A 17,032-nucleotide genomic window follows, 5' to 3' on the forward strand; every position below is an offset into this window, starting at 1 on the left:
TACCAGGTCGAGGTTACTTGGGGAATAATTTATTGAAAGTCTCTTTCTTGCCGTATCTTGAGTCCCTGGCCCCCAGTACAATGACCCTGGCTTTAATTCAAGCCCCCATCATTGCTCATCTGTCTTACTCTCTCGGCCTCCTCCACCAGCTGTCCCCCTGGATGCAAGCGCACTGCAGATCTCCTGGGATGGGACAAGAGTCCTTAGCACCACATGCAGCGCCCTCCCTGCTTCTCCTTCCGCATCACCTACTGCCTTGTCCCTTGCATTCCCCCAGGTACCTGCACCTGCCCCTCCTCTAAGCCCTCACTCAGGGATGAGGCTGCCTCTGGAGCCTTATGGAAATCCAGCTCAGGCTCTGGGCCCCGCCGGGCACCAGGCACGTCCTAGGCCCGTGGTCGTGTCTGTTTCCCGTAGCTGCTGGGTGGCACAGACCACCTGTTCTTCATATGTGCTTAGATGTGGTAGAGGCTTCATCAGTATCTTCTCCAATGAATAAGTGAATAGGTGTTTCAAATAGGCTTCTAAAATTTCTCTTTGAGTCAATTTTGAAAGTCAAATGACCTGAGAAGATATTAAAATAGAAGCTAATCTTGGGAACCTTTGCTCTATTTCTAACCCTTATTCTCAGAAGGAGGTGTTCTCGAGGGCTGGGGCTTCAGGCTGGTCCTGGGGGATTTTGTGTGGCTGTCTTTCCCATGGAAGCAGAAAGGAAGGAGGAGTGGGCCTTTGGTCCACTCAACCCTGGATTCCGCTCCAGGCTCTGCTGCTTCCTTTCTAGGAGATTTTAGGAAAGTTGGTTAACCTCTCTGCGCCTCTGCTTCTTCATCTTACTTAGTAAAAGAAACTTAAAATAGTTCCTTCACAGGTCATACATGAGATAGTATATGTAAGGCCTCTGGAATGCATTCGTTCATTTGATAAATATTTGAGTGCCTGCTGCAGAAAAATGTGTGCCCTTAGTGGGAAGCAAGATAAGAAGTAAATAGGAGTGAGAAGACCCAGGAAGAAAACACAGCAGGGTGCAAAGGGGTAGGAAGTCTAGGGAGGGTGGTCAGGCCAGGAACCACTCCTCTGGGGAGGTGCCGACTGGGAGAGTCCTGGAGGGAGCAAGCAGGAGGTGTCCCTGGGAGGCCAGTGCCCCTCACCGCCGGCAGGGAGAACAGCAGGCCAAGCGGCAGGGGCCAAAGTCAGAAGGAGCCTGGAGGTGGTGCTTGGAGGTCCTGGCACAGCCTGGGGTTTTCATTCAGAGTGTGGTAGGAATCACCAACAGTGAAGACTCAATAAATACATGTTTCCTTTCCTTTTTATCCTTTCTTGTACTTAAACAGTATGAAAGCAGTTCCTAAACTGTTCCACAGCGTTGTATCCCAGGGCAAGTCATCTAGTCTCACTATGATTTTAGTCTGCTGAACCGCCGGGACAGATTATATCTTCGTTCATCGGTATACCTATACATTAGTACTAAATGTCGAGAAAGGACTGTGACATTTTGGCAAGTTATACAAACCTGGAGTTTCAGTGATGGCTAGTGATTCCGAGCTTTCTGGTCCCTTGGTCCATGTACTCTGCTTCAGCATCCTGCTCCACTTCCTGGTGTTCCTGGGCTCGGTACTGGCCGCATCGGCTGCTTCACCTGTCGAAAATTGTGTTCTCTGCTCTTCAGAGTCACATTTGGGGTGATAGGTCCTTTGTCTCACTGGCATTTGGGGACAGAATACTATGTACAGGCAAGACATGTCTGTGTCAAGTGAAGTTCATGTTGACGTGGCAGATGTCAGTCCAGCAGATTTGACAAGCTTCCAAGGGAGTGTCACATGTCATTGTCACTGAAGTTGTGAGTCAATCATGCAGTGACTTAAACTGTACAAAACGCTTGTCATCAGAAGCTTTCTGGTAATGTACTTGGAAGTAGCCCATGCTTTGAAATGAGAGGTGAATGGTGATATTTCATTTTCCAGGATCAGTTGATACTTAACTGAATATTTTTTCCTTTTTTAAAATTTTGTCTCTGTTACTTGGTTGTATATGTTGGTTGTTCAGAAGCAGTGGAGTCACAAACATTCAGGAAGAAAAAAGAAATCATCTGGTTAACCCTCTGTCACATTCACATGTGAATGGTGTCTCAAAAATTCTTAAGGTTTTCTCTACTTAGGTTAAGAAACTTGAAACCTCTTATTATGCATAATCAACTTAAACTTGGGAAGTTCTTCCTCACGTCTGGCTCATATCTTCGACAATTTGAGTTCTGTGCAAATGGAAAACAGCTGCAGACCTTCCCCGATAACAACCCTTCACGACCTTGCAGACCATGATTAAGTCACTCCTCACCCTCTTTCCTCTGACTAAATAATGCCTTTAAACCATCTTCAAAGTTCCCGTTTTCCACTCCTTTAATCATCTGTTGATCTTCCCTAAGCTTTTCTGCATCCTCCTTTAAATGTGGATGCCAAATTGGAACATGGTATTCTACAAAGTCTCACCAATAACCAGGCTCGCTACCTTTCCAGCCTGTCAGATGTCTTTGTCGATCATATGGGAAATCCAGCGATTTTATCAACACCCCAAAAGATGAGGGACTAAACAGTTCGTTTTACAATGGACCCAGCCAAGGTTTGTGGTTGCAGCTGCCGGTTTTGGAGACGGGGGCCTTTGGCAACCCTACGCCAGGTCTATTCTAAGAAAATGTTTCAGGCCCGCAACCTTCTGCCTCCCCATCCTGGGTTTGGCAGTCAGTCTGTAGTGCAGGAATCCCTTCCCGAGCCCTGGTTTCTCTTAGGCAAAACCGTCCTGTACAGGACTTTACTTCTGGTTTCCATGTCTAAGTCACATGTACATGCAAAGAATATGAAATCCCTGGGGGTCTCGCACTTCCTCCCCCGCCCCCCAGAGAGCTTGCTTTGGAACAGATAGACTCAGGACAAAACGTGTTGCTTTCTGTGTCTAATCTCCTTGAAACCACAGAGGAGGATCTCAGAAGTTGTCCAGGAAGCACAGGAAGGTAAACGGAAATGAAGTGTCTGGTGCCCATTATTGAGAGTGAGAGGCTCAGCGCGTGTCATTGAAATATTCTTGATCATACGCCACTGATGGGACCTGTCTACCGTCTCCCTCTCTGCTTTCCCTAAAGGCTTAAGTCGGATGTGGGTGGAAGTGTTCCTGGCATGGAGATTTTCGGAATCATGACTGTCAGCTGGGGTAGGCATGCAGGCCTGACTAAAGAGTGCATTGCTTATTTCCGCAGACTTCTGTTCGAGCAAAGCCCAGCCCAGGCACTCGGGCACTTCACCTTGGTCAGCTCCTTCCGGAAGCTGGCATTCACCATTGGCCAGCCTGTGATCTTGGACACGTGAGCAGGAGGGCCAGAAAGAGTTTTGACCAGAATGATTATGTGGCGAGACTCCTTTTAAGTAAAGCCTACATGAGCATGACTGTTTAGATGCTGCAGGCTCTGTATGAATTATGTGTGTGACCAAGAGAGTTGCTGGAAAGTGGTGGGAAATCCTCATCGTCTTAACCTCTCTCCAGATTTTGGGGCTCGTTAAGCAATGTCTCATTGCTAGTAGTTGTCCTTGTACTTTTGGGAGAAGTAATGTAAATGTCGTGTTGTAACCAAAATTTGTGGATGCCTGAGACACTGGGTTTGGGGTGATTGGTTACTGGGGTCATTTTGAGTGAATGGAGGAAGTACGCTCAGCTACATTTCACAGGAAGATGCAGTAGTGAAAAGTGCCAACTCTTCGAGCTTGTGTACGTGTAGGTTCCAGAAAGGCACCTTTCCATGGGTCATGCCCACTCTTCACTGAAAGCAAGATGGATTATCTCGATTCCATTCTGATTAGTCACCAGGATGTTTGTACACAGTTAAAAGACATTTAGTAGGCCACCTAACATTTTTTTTTCCCTTCTCTAATGAGATTCAGAATTCCAGTGGGGTGAATTAGACCTTATCAAATTTATCATGACCCTGCACACCTGCCCCACGGGCACCGGGCCTGTGGGGAACAGCTGATGCTGCCCGTAACTTCTCCCTTTCGTCTTGTGTCCAGTCTAACAGGCAGCCCGCCAAGTTGAACCTTCTCACCTGTCAGGTGAAACCGAATGCCGAGGACAAGAAGTCTTTCGACCTGATATCACGTGAGTCCGTTTTCTCCCGAGTCAGTTACTGTGCATTCTGCCACCAGCCTATTCCCGTTCTCTGGGTTGGAAACCGCAGCTTTCCCAAGCAGAGCTCCTTGCTGTATGTACTGCACACGCAGCTCTGAGAAGAGCCCTGGGCCTCTCTGCACGGAGCCCACCTGCAGGTGGGAAGGCATAACCGTGTCAGATCTGACTGCAGTGGAGTAGAATCTAGATTTGTGCAGTAAACCAGACCAGTTCTTGGCCACAAGTACACAGCTTTATCCCCCTGGAAGGATTTTTGTAAGCACACTCTCATTTCTCTCCTACATCTGCTGAATCAGTCTTTGGTGTGAGGCCCAGACGTAGGTGTTTTTTAAGAAGTCCCTGGGTGATTCTAATGTGTAGCTGTGGTTGAGATGCGCAGACATAGACTTGACGACACGGGTGTGCCACTGTGTGTGTCCAGCTGATTTTCCCAGCTGCAGAATCAAGCCCTGAAAGGAAAAAACATCTCCCTGCTTCCAAGCAGAACTGCCTTCTGACTTCACGAGTCAATGACACCGTGCTCTGTCACTGTCTTATTCCACGGGTCAGAGTGTGTTTTTCTCTTGTGATGAGGTTGCGCAGTGACCCACCCACCCCCCAACTGATGGCCTGTATTGTCACAGTCTTCAGAGTGAGGGGAGACTGTTTTCCTCCAGTCTGGCTCCCTGTGCTTTCACTGGTCCCATGGGTGTTCACGGTAGCTGAGGAGACATCTCTTTGTAAAGCAAGAGGATGGCAGTGCCGATGAAGTGACTCACAAATATTCTGAAATCCTCCAGCACTGACCTTCAGTGTTCATTCTTCTCTGTAGAGCCCCACGGGACAGGCCAACCCACAGCCTATGATCTATGTGTGTAGAGCACAGAAATACTCTCCTGTCCCTTGAAATCCTTCTGATGTAGTCCTGAGAATGGAACAAACAGTCCCAGCCCAAAAGATGGACTCAGTTGTGAGACTCTGGGTGGAGTCTAAGCTGGATTCTACAGCACTTACTGAAGTTCCGATTCACCATGATTTTTATGACCGTGAGACTTCTTGGGTTACTGATGAGAAAGAAATACGAAAAGTTGGAATTATACTGTGACTTCAAAAGTTAAGAACCCCTCGATTTGAGAATCCATAGGTTATTAATAATAATTATTGAATGTCTAATATGTGCCAGGTGCTTTATAAACATGGGCAAACCTCTCAAAAGCCCTGTCAGTTTCCCGTTTCACAGAAGAAAAACCTGAGACTCAGAGAGGTTCAGCAACTCACACAAGGTCTCACAGTGGTGAGCAGGGATTCAGCCGAGACGCTTGGGCTCTAGCACCTGTGGCGTGTTCCTCTCTCTCAGGGAGATGGGGAGGGGGGCCTGCCCTGGAGCCAGTCACGTAGTGAGTGACGGGCTCGTAAGTAAAGGTGGTAAGTCAGTGGTAGTTCGACCTCAGTATGTAGAAACATTCTAGCAGATCCCACATTTTAAGGAAGAGCTTCCCTCATATACACCTGCCCAAAGTAACCAAGCTAAGCTGCCCTCTCCTTACCTGAGTCGCAGCTTGAGGATGATCCTCCAGCAAGGCTTGAGCCCTTCTTCCCTGCAGCCTGATTCAACCAGAGGGGAGCCTGGGGCACGATGTGCCTGCTTGTCAGGGCTGCCCTGTGAGTTACTTATCATTTCTGGAAAGGAGTTTTTAAAAAAGGAAAGCCAGTGAGAGGCAAACTGAAAAGGAAAAGTAGAATACTGAGTTCGCAGGTAGCACTCTCCGATTTGTCACCGAGATCCACTTGACCAGGTAGGGACCCGTCCCCCTTCCCACTTGTTTTTCAAAAGAAGTGCTAGGCATTCACGTGGTGTTCACAGTTATTTTGTTGTATTCTTGTTGCCCTTCAGAAGAATTATATTGACAAAGTGAATCGTGTAACTGCTAAAACAAAATGTTGCAAAAATAAAATTATATTAAAATCCTGCTTTTAATGTGTTCCCCACCCCCCAGGAACTTTCAAAATTTGCATTAATACCTAAGGTATTCTGCTTTCTAAGGTTTTGCTTTTTTCTCTTTTTTTGTATTTTAGATAATAGGACGTATCACTTTCAGGCAGAAGATGAGCAGGATTATGTAGCGTAAGTAGTTCTGAAATAACGGCACGATGCCTTACATTGAAAAAGCATCTCCGTCCTGTACAGTATACCTTTAAGTTTTCTTTTTTTTTTTTACTGAGAATCCTGGTGGTTATTTCTCGCCTCTGGGCCTTCACATGCGTCTCTCCTCTCTGTCTAGGGTGCTCAGTAAACTCAGGTGCCCCCTGCAAGGTTCTGCTCAAGCCACACCGCCCTGGGGGTTTTGCTCCCTCCCTCCTGCCCCGCACCCACTTCACACCCCTCTGGATCCCCTGGCTCAGCCCAAGCCCTCTGGAGACCTAGAGCTTCTTTTTTTATATCTTTTTTTTTTTTTTTTTTTTTGCGGTACGCGGGCCTCTCGCTGCTGTGGCCTCTCGCGTTGCAGAGCACAGGCTCCGGACGCGCAGGCTCAGCAGCCATGGCTCACGGGCCCAGCCGCTCCGTGGCATGTGGGATCCTCCCAGACCAGGGCACGAACTCGTGTCCCCTGCATCGGCAGGGGGACTCTCAACCACTGCGCCACCAGGGAAGCCCACCTAGAGCTTCTTGAGGACAAGGACTGTGCCTTCTTCATTTCCAATCCCATCATCTGCACTTGGGAGGGGTTTATTCAGTGTTCAAGTAATTCATACCTTTTGCCTTCTCTCTGGGTGCTGATGGTAGTGATGGGGGGGAGGACTTGGTTTTCATGAAGACGTCCTGGCATCCTGCACGGAAAGATGTTTATTTTCCTCCAAGTTACAGGGAGGAATTTTCACTGCCTCATTGAGTTGTTTTCTCATGTGAAAGTGTCCAGTGAATTGAACAGAGAAATCCTTTCTCATCTCACTGTGGAAGGAGGCAGGTACAACAGAAGAGCAGCTGCGTGTTTAAAGGCAGGCAGACTTGACTCTAGTCCAGAATCTGCCCGGTAGTGACTTTGTGACCTTGAAAAGATCGTCCCACCTCGGCCTTCTTGTCAGTAAGATGGGTTCTAGCCCTCGCTTGCAGGATTTTGAGACTTGAGGTCAAATGTGTAAAGCTTCTCATACAGTGCCCGTTGTTTTTGTTTTTACTCCTGTAAACTCAAAGTGACTTTTAAAGTATTAAAACACCGTTATGCACTATTTTGTTTCTTAATACTTTTTTTGTATGCCTGTTACTTTAAAATAATTTTAAAGTTTTTTGAAGAATTGTCAGAAATAGTTGCTTTAATTCTTGACCCTTTTGAAATGTAGCCATTTCACCAAATTTGAATTATTCCTCCAGAAAATGAATTGTTCTTTAAATATGTATTTTCAGATTATCATGGCAAACGTTTTTAATTTCTTTGTCAGGAGTTTTCAAATAAAGAGGCAAATGTGGCATAAGAGAAGGAACCCTGAAAAAAGGGTGTTAACAGAACTGTTTCCTTTTCCGAGTCTGACACCAGTCCCACTCTAGGGCCTTGGGCAAGTCACTGAATCTCTCTAGGCTTCTGTTTCTTTAAAGCATTTTAAACCCTAACTCAGAGGCTTGTTGGAGGATTATATTTCAGAAATTATAAGTATGTGGCACATAGTAGATACTGGTAATATCAGATAGCCAAAATCTCAGGATGCCGAAGGAAAGCAAAATAGAGGCTTCTGCAGTCAAGTGAAGACTCCAGCATCATCAGTGCTGCTGCTGTTAAGTGCACAGTGATCTGCCCTGTGGAACCCAGATTCTTGACTTGTTTTTAAGAGAACAATGTCTAGTTTATAACTTGAGACTAATGATAGAAGAAAATATTATTTAACTTAAAAGGTATTAAATGCCCACCCCATCCCCTCCATTCCTGAACAGTTGTTGGGTTTTCTGCTTCATAGCAGAAAAGCTAAGCTGTGCGATCTTTTTCCTCACAACAGTGAGGGTGAGCGCCACCTAGAGTCAAAGGTATGACTTGCAGTTCACCTATTCCAGGTATTAATACTCTGCTTTGGTTTTTAATCCTCATTGCTGTCTCTATTACTTATTCAAATGAAATGAAAAACATTTCTAAACCACTGTTTGTTCTCATTTTATTGTTGATTTTCTTCTAAAAAAGTTAATTTGGCTTTGGTTCCTCATTCCTGAAAGTAATACAACTCATTATAGATTCAAACAATTACAGAAAAATAGAGTCAAGCGTTCCATCTGTTTTTTTCTACAAAAAATCACTCAGAGACAACCGGTATTTTGGTGAGTTTCTTTCTATCCCTTTTTTCCCCAAACAAAATATATAATTCACAAATACATTTAAATTTGAGATTATGTCATATGACAGTTTTTTTCCTTTTTATTTCACGAAACATTATATTGTGATCATTTCCCCAAAGTCATCCAAAAATGAGTTGGAAACTTAAATTTCAATACCTGGTTAACTAGTCCACTTTGTGGTTATTTCAGGCTTTGCTAATCAACCCCTGTTATTGGGTATTTAGGTTGTTTTACGCATAGATTAGTAGCAAAGGGTTATTTTGTTGGGTACATATTGTGGTCATGCTGTACATATATTTTAATAGCCTGCACTTTTCATTTCATAAAATAAACATCATGTGTTTCCATTGTTAATGTACCTTTTTCATAAGCATGAATCTTCATGGAAAATGAAATACCCCTTCACTTTCACTTTTAAGTGCCCCCGCTGACATGGACTCCCAGGAAACAATGCCTTTTGCTAAACTCCCTTTCCTGCCTCCTATTCCTTTCTCACCTGTTCTTTCTCATCCTTGCACTAGGCTGGTCCCACTCTGAGTCCTCTTCGTTCTGACGTTCCCTTTATATTCTGTCTCCGTGGAAACACAGGCGCCTATGTGTTCACGCAAGCCCTTGGTCATTGATACCCTCTCATCTGTTCCTCTCATCTCGCTAGCTCTCTCCTGTGTGTTGTTTTCCATTCTTTGTATTGCTATGGGGAGGTCTCTTTTGCCAGTTCTGCATGAAAACAGATTCTTTTGCAGGGGAAGGAGAATGCAATGGCCAACCAGGCTCTTATGTCTCCTCCTCCTGTTTCTGACAACAGGTGGATATCAGTGCTGACGAACAGCAAAGAAGAGGCCCTCACCATGGCCTTCCGTGGAGAGCAGAGCACGGGGGAGAACAGCCTGGAGGACCTGACGAAAGCCATCATTGAGGACGTCCAGCGGCTCCCAGGCAATGACGTCTGCTGCGACTGCGGCTCGTCAGGTATTTGCCCCCAGACTTGAGCCGCTTGTTAAACATCCCTTCTCTTCCTGTAGAATATAAATAAGCAGGTTATTAAAATGCCTTAATCTCCTTGTGGACACAGACACATGTATGCCCTAGAGGTGGGTGAATTGTCCCACCTCTGAGTGCTTTCACCCCTGCCGTTTGCTCTACCTGGGAAGCTCTCACCTGCTCTCCCTAAATGGCACCTGCCAAAATGCCACCTTTCCCGTAAGGTCCAGTTAAATGGACAGTAAGGGGAGAGCACTGGACACGGAGTCCATCATCTGGTTTGGAATCACCCGCCCGCTTCTCAGAGCCTGGACGACCTCATACTAAGTCCCTTTCCTATTCTGATCTTCAGTTTCCTCATCCTGAAGGTGGGGTAACAAACCTCAGCTGTTATGAGGGCGTAGTGAAATGGCGTATATGACATTGGCTGGCACGCGGTACCTTCCGTTCAGTAAAACCTCCCCAGCCTCTGTATCACACTGGTGTCCCCTTGCTCCAAATTTCTGTTCTCAAATGGCATCTGTGTTACTTAGGTATTGACAGTAGCTAACATTGATCGAATGCTTACGTTATAATAAGGATTGTGATATTTGTTTTGCTGGTCTTTACGTACTGAATCCTCACAGACTCTCTCTGAGCAAGATAACTAAAATTATCCCCATTTCACAGACGAGAAAACTGGGGGAATCAGAGAAGTTGATTGACTTGCCTGAGGTCACACATCTAGTAGTGGTCAGAATGTCGTGCAAACCTATCCTTAAGCATTATGATCTCCTTTTTAATTGTTTTACTAGTGCAGATGGGCTCCTGTGTACAACAGGCCATAAGCACCTCAGAGGCAAGTCTCACATCTTCTGCTTTTGTGTACGTGTGTGATAGTGACTGACACAGTGTCAGGGAATGGCAGAGGAGGCTCTGCTCTGGGGCCCTTGGGGGTTGTAGAAAAAGCTATCTTATTACCAAGAGGTGCTTGTGCAGAAGCCATAACCAGGATGACAGGTTAAGTTGGGTTGTAGCGTGGAGGTTAACGATGGCTGTAGAACCCAGTCCCTTGTGAGCTGTACTTAGAAGGCCTTTAATCTATCACTGTCAGGATGTTTCCTCGGCCTCCTGGGCAAAGTCTTTCTCACATTTTCACAAAAATAAAGCACTGAATTTTATTTTCAATTCAGTATTGAAGGGATAGTTTTAAAATTTGTCTTAAAATTTGCTCTCTAACAAGCTATTAGTTTTTATAACAGCCCCTAGGCTAAACTGCAAGCATCCATTTCTTCCATTTGAATTTTTCCCTTATAGTTTTTAACAAATTTTACTACTGTTTTAGCTTCCTCTGTAGTTGGCACACTAAAAATTAGATATCTTGTCTTCAAAATCCTTTCCACAGAACCCACCTGGCTTTCAACCAACTTGGGGATTTTGACCTGCATAGAATGTTCCGGCATCCATAGAGAAATGGGGGTTCATATTTCCCGCATTCAGTCTTTGGAACTAGACAAATTAGGAACTTCTGAACTCTTGGTAAGTAGTGACCTGTCATGAATATATTTAGTATATTGCTTTGGGGGTTTTTGTTTCTGCTGAGTACAAAGAATTCTAGTTCCTGAATTTAGTGAATTTAAATAGGTATTTAAAATGTAAATTTTGTGGTATGTAACATTGACTGTTTCTACTTCCTGATTGAAGAACTGGCGAATCATACATTTCTATAATTAGCTCCACTGAATGGCTCTTTTCTTCTAGGATAGGCTTTTTCAAAGCTGCTTTTCTTCTTTTGGAATAGTTTTTATATGATTCACTGTCATAGCAGTAAAGGGAGTTAGATGTTGAACTCGCATGTTCACTTTATCTAGTGGCTTATGTTATTAAAGATAATGACCAAAGAGTTTTCCTCTATTTTTACTGTTTGTAAGTTTGTAAAAGTACACATGAATTGAGAGTGGCCTGTTAGCTACTGTCATAAACCAACCACTCCTTAACCCACAACTTCTTTAGGTAGTCAGGGAAAAAACTGTGTGCCGTTATGGTGTATAGCTTTATAATATGGAAAGGGGACCCTCATCAGGTCCAAGTTAAACTGGTCCCACAGTTCACCAAATGAAGGAAGGAAAGGCCTACTTATGGCATCTCCTATAATACCTTGTGGCCATCAGTCCTGTCTTGCATAACTGGAACGCTGGTGCCTGTGAGAGAGTCCTTCTACTAAGGGTGAAAGGGTTCGAAGTAAAGTAGGGCTTCTCCTCACACAGGAGGCTCTTGATCAGGACCTGAGTGTGCCTGGGGCTCAAAAAATCTGAAAGCCTAGCTTATCACCAGCCTTGCCGGGAGCAAAGTACCCCAGGGTCAGGGCAGGTAGTCACCCAGCCAGCAGCCTTTGTCATCTGAGCACCCATTAAGCAATGGTGGTCTGTCTTGTGTTGCATGAGCCCCTTGATTTAGGAAGTATCCTCCTGATACACGGCTCCCTGTTCACTTCAGGGTCATCGAGAAAAGGCTCAGACCTAATACCTGAAACGTTCTTCTTTAGTATGAAAATGGTGTCAGTCCATCGTAAACACTTAACTATGTGATAAATCCAAGAGACCTGATCACATGAGTGTTTCCTAAACTTCACATCAATCCCCAAATTATCTCAATGACCAAAAGCCTTTCAGGACAAATTTTCTTGGAAGGGTCTTGAACCCAGAAGCAAAATGGTTCCTGGGGCCTCTTCATTAATCGCCTGCAACATCTTAATTGGTGCCCCAAATATAAAGGAATCCTGCAGCATCTTAATTGGTGCCCCAAATATAAAGGACTCCTACATCCTTTTCTGTTCAATAACAGTAAATCTGCTTTATCTAGAAATGAGTTGTGATGGTAATTGAAAAGCTATTGCTGTCCATTAAGCATTTAACCTAGGTTCATATTTGGAATCTGCTCTGTCTAATCTCATATAGTGTGTGCGTGTGTGTGTGTGCGCGTGTGTGTGTGTGTGTGTGTGTGTGTGTGTGTGTGTGTGTAGGACCACATCCTATTCTAGTCTAACGTTTATCACATTATGTTTGTGAAAATGATTAGTTTTCTTATCCATGGTTCCACTAGTCCATTAGCTCCTACAGCAGGGAACATGGTTTACCCATCTCTGTATTTCCGGTGCTCAGTTCAGTGCCTGGTGCAGAGTACGTGCTCCGTAAGTTATCTGTTGACCAGGTGGATGGGCAGTTTGTATTTTGAGTCAAATGAGGGAAAATACGTATTCAGAAATCTCAAAAGCAAATAATAGGAAACTTTTAAACTAGTAGTAAGGAGTTTGCTATATTGTGTTTTGTTTATGTTACAGCTGGCCAAGAATGTAGGAAACAATAGTTTTAATGATATTATGGAAGCAAATTTACCCAGCCCCTCACCAAAACCCACCCCTTCAAGTGATATGTAAGTACTTCTAATACAATGAATTCTTTATTGTTCTATAATTGTTCTTCTACTCTCCCCAAAACTTCTCAGTGGTTGTAGTATTTTTTTTCCCCAGAGGAAATTTCATTATGAGAAAAAAGCAGAGAAAAGTAAAGTGTCTGAGACATATTTCTGGAATGACCCGATTATTTTCATCATCACCTTTCTCTAGGTAGTTGCAGCTGCTCTGTGGAGGGTAAATCTTCGTAAGGACAATTATCTCTTAATCCTCACATGTTGTGATAAATAAGAGACATACAAAAGCAACGGGAGATTCCTGTCAGATTGGCGAAAAGCCAAACGCTTAACAGCCCACTCAGGCAGACTGTGGGGAAGCAGACATCTCCTCTCCTGTGTTGTTGGTGGGAGTACAAATGGTACACTATCCATAGGGACAAATTAGCCATTTTCATCACGATTATAGATTTATTTATTACCCTGACGCAGCAACGGCACTTCTGGGAAGTTCTTCCTGTTCTGTAGTGGAAAAGGATTAGGAACAAAGCAAGTGTCTACCTGTAAATACAGGATGAAATATTCTGTGGTATGACCACACAGCGGAACCCCTTGCAGATGTAAAAAGGAATAGGAAGCTGCTTCTGTCCTGATCTGGGATGATCTCCAGGATGACTGTCAAGTGAAAACATCAGGTGCAGTGAGTGCAGTGTTCACGGCACGCTGCCTTTGGGGCAGGGAAGGGTGGAGGGCGTGGGAACAAGTGCACAGAGGCCCCTGCACCCCCGACCCAGGCACCCTGTCCAAACTCAGGAGCCAGATTTTGGGTACTTCTACTGATTAATCCCTCCCTGTGAACTCTCGCTACTCATCATCTGGACTCAGACACCGAATAGATTTAGACAGTGAAGGACACACATAAACATATGTATTTATTTAAACTTGGGTTTGCTTGAAGAAACACTGACAGATACCCAGGAAACTAATAAAAGCGCTTCCTCCGGGGTGGGCGTAGGACCCCCTCAGTAAACACTTTCTGATATCATTTTTATTGTTGAGTCATGTGAATCTTTAAGCATATTCAAAAAGGTTTACATTGAATTTAAACTTTTAAATCCTGTGGATAACTAGGAGAAAAGAGACCTAATTCCGACTCGAGCGATCAGGGAAGCCTGTGTGAAGTGGACGCCAGCCTGAATGTTTTGCAGCCTCTCCTGGGTGGTTGGTTATTCAAGGCAAAGCACCTTATGGGGCACATTCGAGGAACGTGTTTTCTTCCTCCTGAAATCTCAAAATTTGATCTCCCAGAGGCCTCTTGGCATTTGTCTTTTCTTGAATTAGACAAATGCATATTGTACGTTTAGTCTGTGCCTCACGTTATGTCAGATGCTGGGGAAACGTCAAAACACAAACTAGATATAAACCCTGTGTTCGTGACACCTAGAGCCTAGCGAGGAAGCTAGGTGTTAACCAAGAAACTAAACAGTGAATCATTTAGTCGTAGTCGTGGTTAGTGTCACAGAAGAAAAGTTAGGGATGTTGGGGGCCTATATTGAATATAATATCCTAAGCTCATCTGGGGGAGCGTCTGGCTTAACAGCAACCTTCAAGCATCGTCCTAGAACAAACACTGCTTGGATGTCTTTTTCACGCTAATGAGCTCAAATTACACTGAGAACTAGGGCTTTCCGAAGCTAGTTTGATCATAAAACAACTGCAGACAAATGTGATCCGTGGGTTATTTCACAGATGTGGTAACAGTGAGTGCTCAAGCACACACGGCCCAGTCTTGCCCACACCAGTGTTTTTGAAGTGTTTACATGACCCAGACCTCGAGGGCATTTCTTTAGGATAAATCTCATAACAACATGGGTTTTTGTTTCCTGCTTTTCACGTGGGAGACAGCGTCAGCGCTGCGCAGCGTCAGCGCTGCGCCCCGTCAGCTCTGTGGCCTCCGTCAGGCCCGCCCCTTCAAAGAGCTCATGATTCTCCAAATCTCTAACGTAGCCGCTGTTGCCAGACTCCGGGAGTTCGGATCCACTTCCTAACCTGTGATCCTGGGCAAGTAGCTTTGACTGTCTGAGCCTCAGTTTCCTCACCTGCAAAGTGTGTCAACCCCCTAGGGCGTGGGGAGGACTAATGAGAAGAGCTTAGAGCAGCTGTGGGCATATAGTGAGTATTTACTGCTGCTGTCATCATTATTGTTGTTATTCTCTCATTTGGGCACAACCGAGAGGAATGGAGTGAATCTCCTGTAACATGATTAAATCACTCACATATTTAATTAAGCAACTTCTGTGTTCCAGGCACACTTTTAAGTGCTGAAGATACAGTCAGTAGTGAACAAGGCAGCTCCTGTCCTGCTTACATTCTCACTGGGGTGAGGAAAACACAGGGAATGAGAAAGTAAATAACCTAAGTTCACATGGTAGTTGGTGTCAGCAGGAAAACATAACAGGGTGAGGGGTTGACGTGTAGGGGGTCAGGGAGCATCTGAGGACCCGACATTTGAGTTGAGAACTAGAGGGTATGACGGACAGGTGTGAGCGAGCAGGCCAGGCAGGTGGACAGTAAGTGTTGCTGCCCTGAAGGGGAACAGGCTTGGCGTGTTCACGTGACAACAAGAAGGCAGGTGAGGCTGCAGGGCACTGAGCCAGGAGAGTGCTGGGAGATGCCACAGAGATGGGGCCAGACACGGAGGGTTCTGCAGGTCGTGGAATGGTTTCGGATATTATTATTCTAAGTGTGATCAGAAGTTGTCAAACAAAGGGAGTGACATGATAAGTTATGTTTTAAATGGATCCTTGTGGTTCAGTGATGCTCAACTGGGGCAGCTTTGCCCCCAGAGGACACTTGGCAGTGTCTGGACACATTACATCGTGACTTGGGCAGGTACTGCTGGCATCCAGAGGATAGAAGCCCGGGATGCTGCCGAACAGCCTACAAAGCATGGGGTTGCCGTCCATAACAAAGGATTATCCAGGCAAAACGTCAGTAGCATGGAGGTTGAGAAACCCAGCTGTGGCTGATGAGTGAAGGACAGACTATAGGGGGTGGTGGGGACAGACTGAAGAGAAATTTATACCAGATCCACTGAGAAATAAAGATAAATTGGACTAAGGTGGTAGCGGCGGAGGTGCTGGAAAGTAGTTCGATTCAGTTCTCAATGTATTTTGAAGGGAGAACCACCGGGATTTGCTCATCAGTTTAAATACGGGGTGTTTAAGGGAATTGTCCAGATGACGCCCACGGTTTTTGGCCTGAGCATCTAGGTGAATGGCCAGTACCGTTATCTGAGCCAGGGTAGGTAGGAAGGACCGGGTTTGGTGGGGGACAGAAGGAGAAAGTTGTCTTTCATCTAGAACTCTTGACATCCAGACTTTCAGACAAGTCTGTTTCCCACCCTCCCTAGTGCCCCATGCCAGAAAGCCTTCCATTGCCGGGGGACTAAATGTGACTAGACAGAGATAACTCTGAGTACCCAGAAAGGGTTAAACACATCCTGCCGAGTGAGAGCTCAGACACTTGCCGTAGCCACAGAAGTGCAGAGCCAGGGCTGGAGGTGGTCTTCTAGGTGACCTGGGGCCAATACCTCAGTGCCCTCTGCATCTTCCCTGCTGGATTATCAGGTGGCATCTGCGTGACGCTTCCAGCCACAGGAGCCCGCCTGCAGAGCTCGCTGCAGTTTAGGTCTCCCTCCCTGCCATGGATCCTAGCCCTACCCGCCTTGGATAAGAGTAGAAAGGAAGCTTAGAAGTGAACCCACAGCCGTGCATCATTCTTTGTTCCATACCTGGAAGGTAGTAAGTAAGGCAGGTATGATTGCTAATAACTTCACAGGTGAGGAAACTGAGGCAGAGCGAGAACTTGATTTACCCAGGGTCACGGAGGTAGCAAGTGGTATCAGACTTGCATTAAGCCATCTAGTTCTTAAGTCTGGTGTTCCATCCACCACACAGTAGCTGCCTTTCAAACTTGATGTAAGTCACACACAGCAAGTCTCAGAAGCCAGGCTTAGGCCGTCCTTTCAGGTATCTGGAAGTCTTCCAATTCATCAGGTTACGGCCATTCTAGGAGGACTCTGACCTAAGCATAAAGGACACTCTTGAGTGTACCATCTTGGTTCCCGGAGCAGAATCTGCAACTCACCAAAGGCTCTGTGCCACCGTCAACCAGCCCAGCTCTCTGCTGCCAAACCAG

The 17,032-nt window shown here is 45.4% G+C and overlaps 1 protein-coding gene across 13 annotated transcripts in view; it reads left to right on the forward strand.

Annotated features, from left to right (window-relative positions):
* Positions 1-17,032, forward strand: part of ASAP1 (ArfGAP with SH3 domain, ankyrin repeat and PH domain 1) — a 350,901-nt gene that overhangs the window by 292,701 nt on the left and 41,168 nt on the right. For all 13 annotated transcript variants that reach the window (XM_067711252.1, XM_067711247.1, XM_067711248.1 and 10 more), the window contains 5 exons: positions 4,050-4,137; positions 6,223-6,271; positions 9,270-9,433; positions 10,830-10,963; positions 12,765-12,856. In XM_067711252.1, coding sequence (XP_067567353.1) covers positions 4,050-4,137; positions 6,223-6,271; positions 9,270-9,433; positions 10,830-10,963; positions 12,765-12,856 — 527 coding nt within the window. The remainder of the gene's footprint in view (positions 1-4,049; positions 4,138-6,222; positions 6,272-9,269; positions 9,434-10,829; positions 10,964-12,764; positions 12,857-17,032) is intronic.

Source organism: Pseudorca crassidens, chromosome 17, assembly GCF_039906515.1.
Source record: "Pseudorca crassidens isolate mPseCra1 chromosome 17, mPseCra1.hap1, whole genome shotgun sequence".
In the NCBI taxonomy this organism is placed as follows: domain Eukaryota; kingdom Metazoa; phylum Chordata; class Mammalia; order Artiodactyla; family Delphinidae; genus Pseudorca; species Pseudorca crassidens.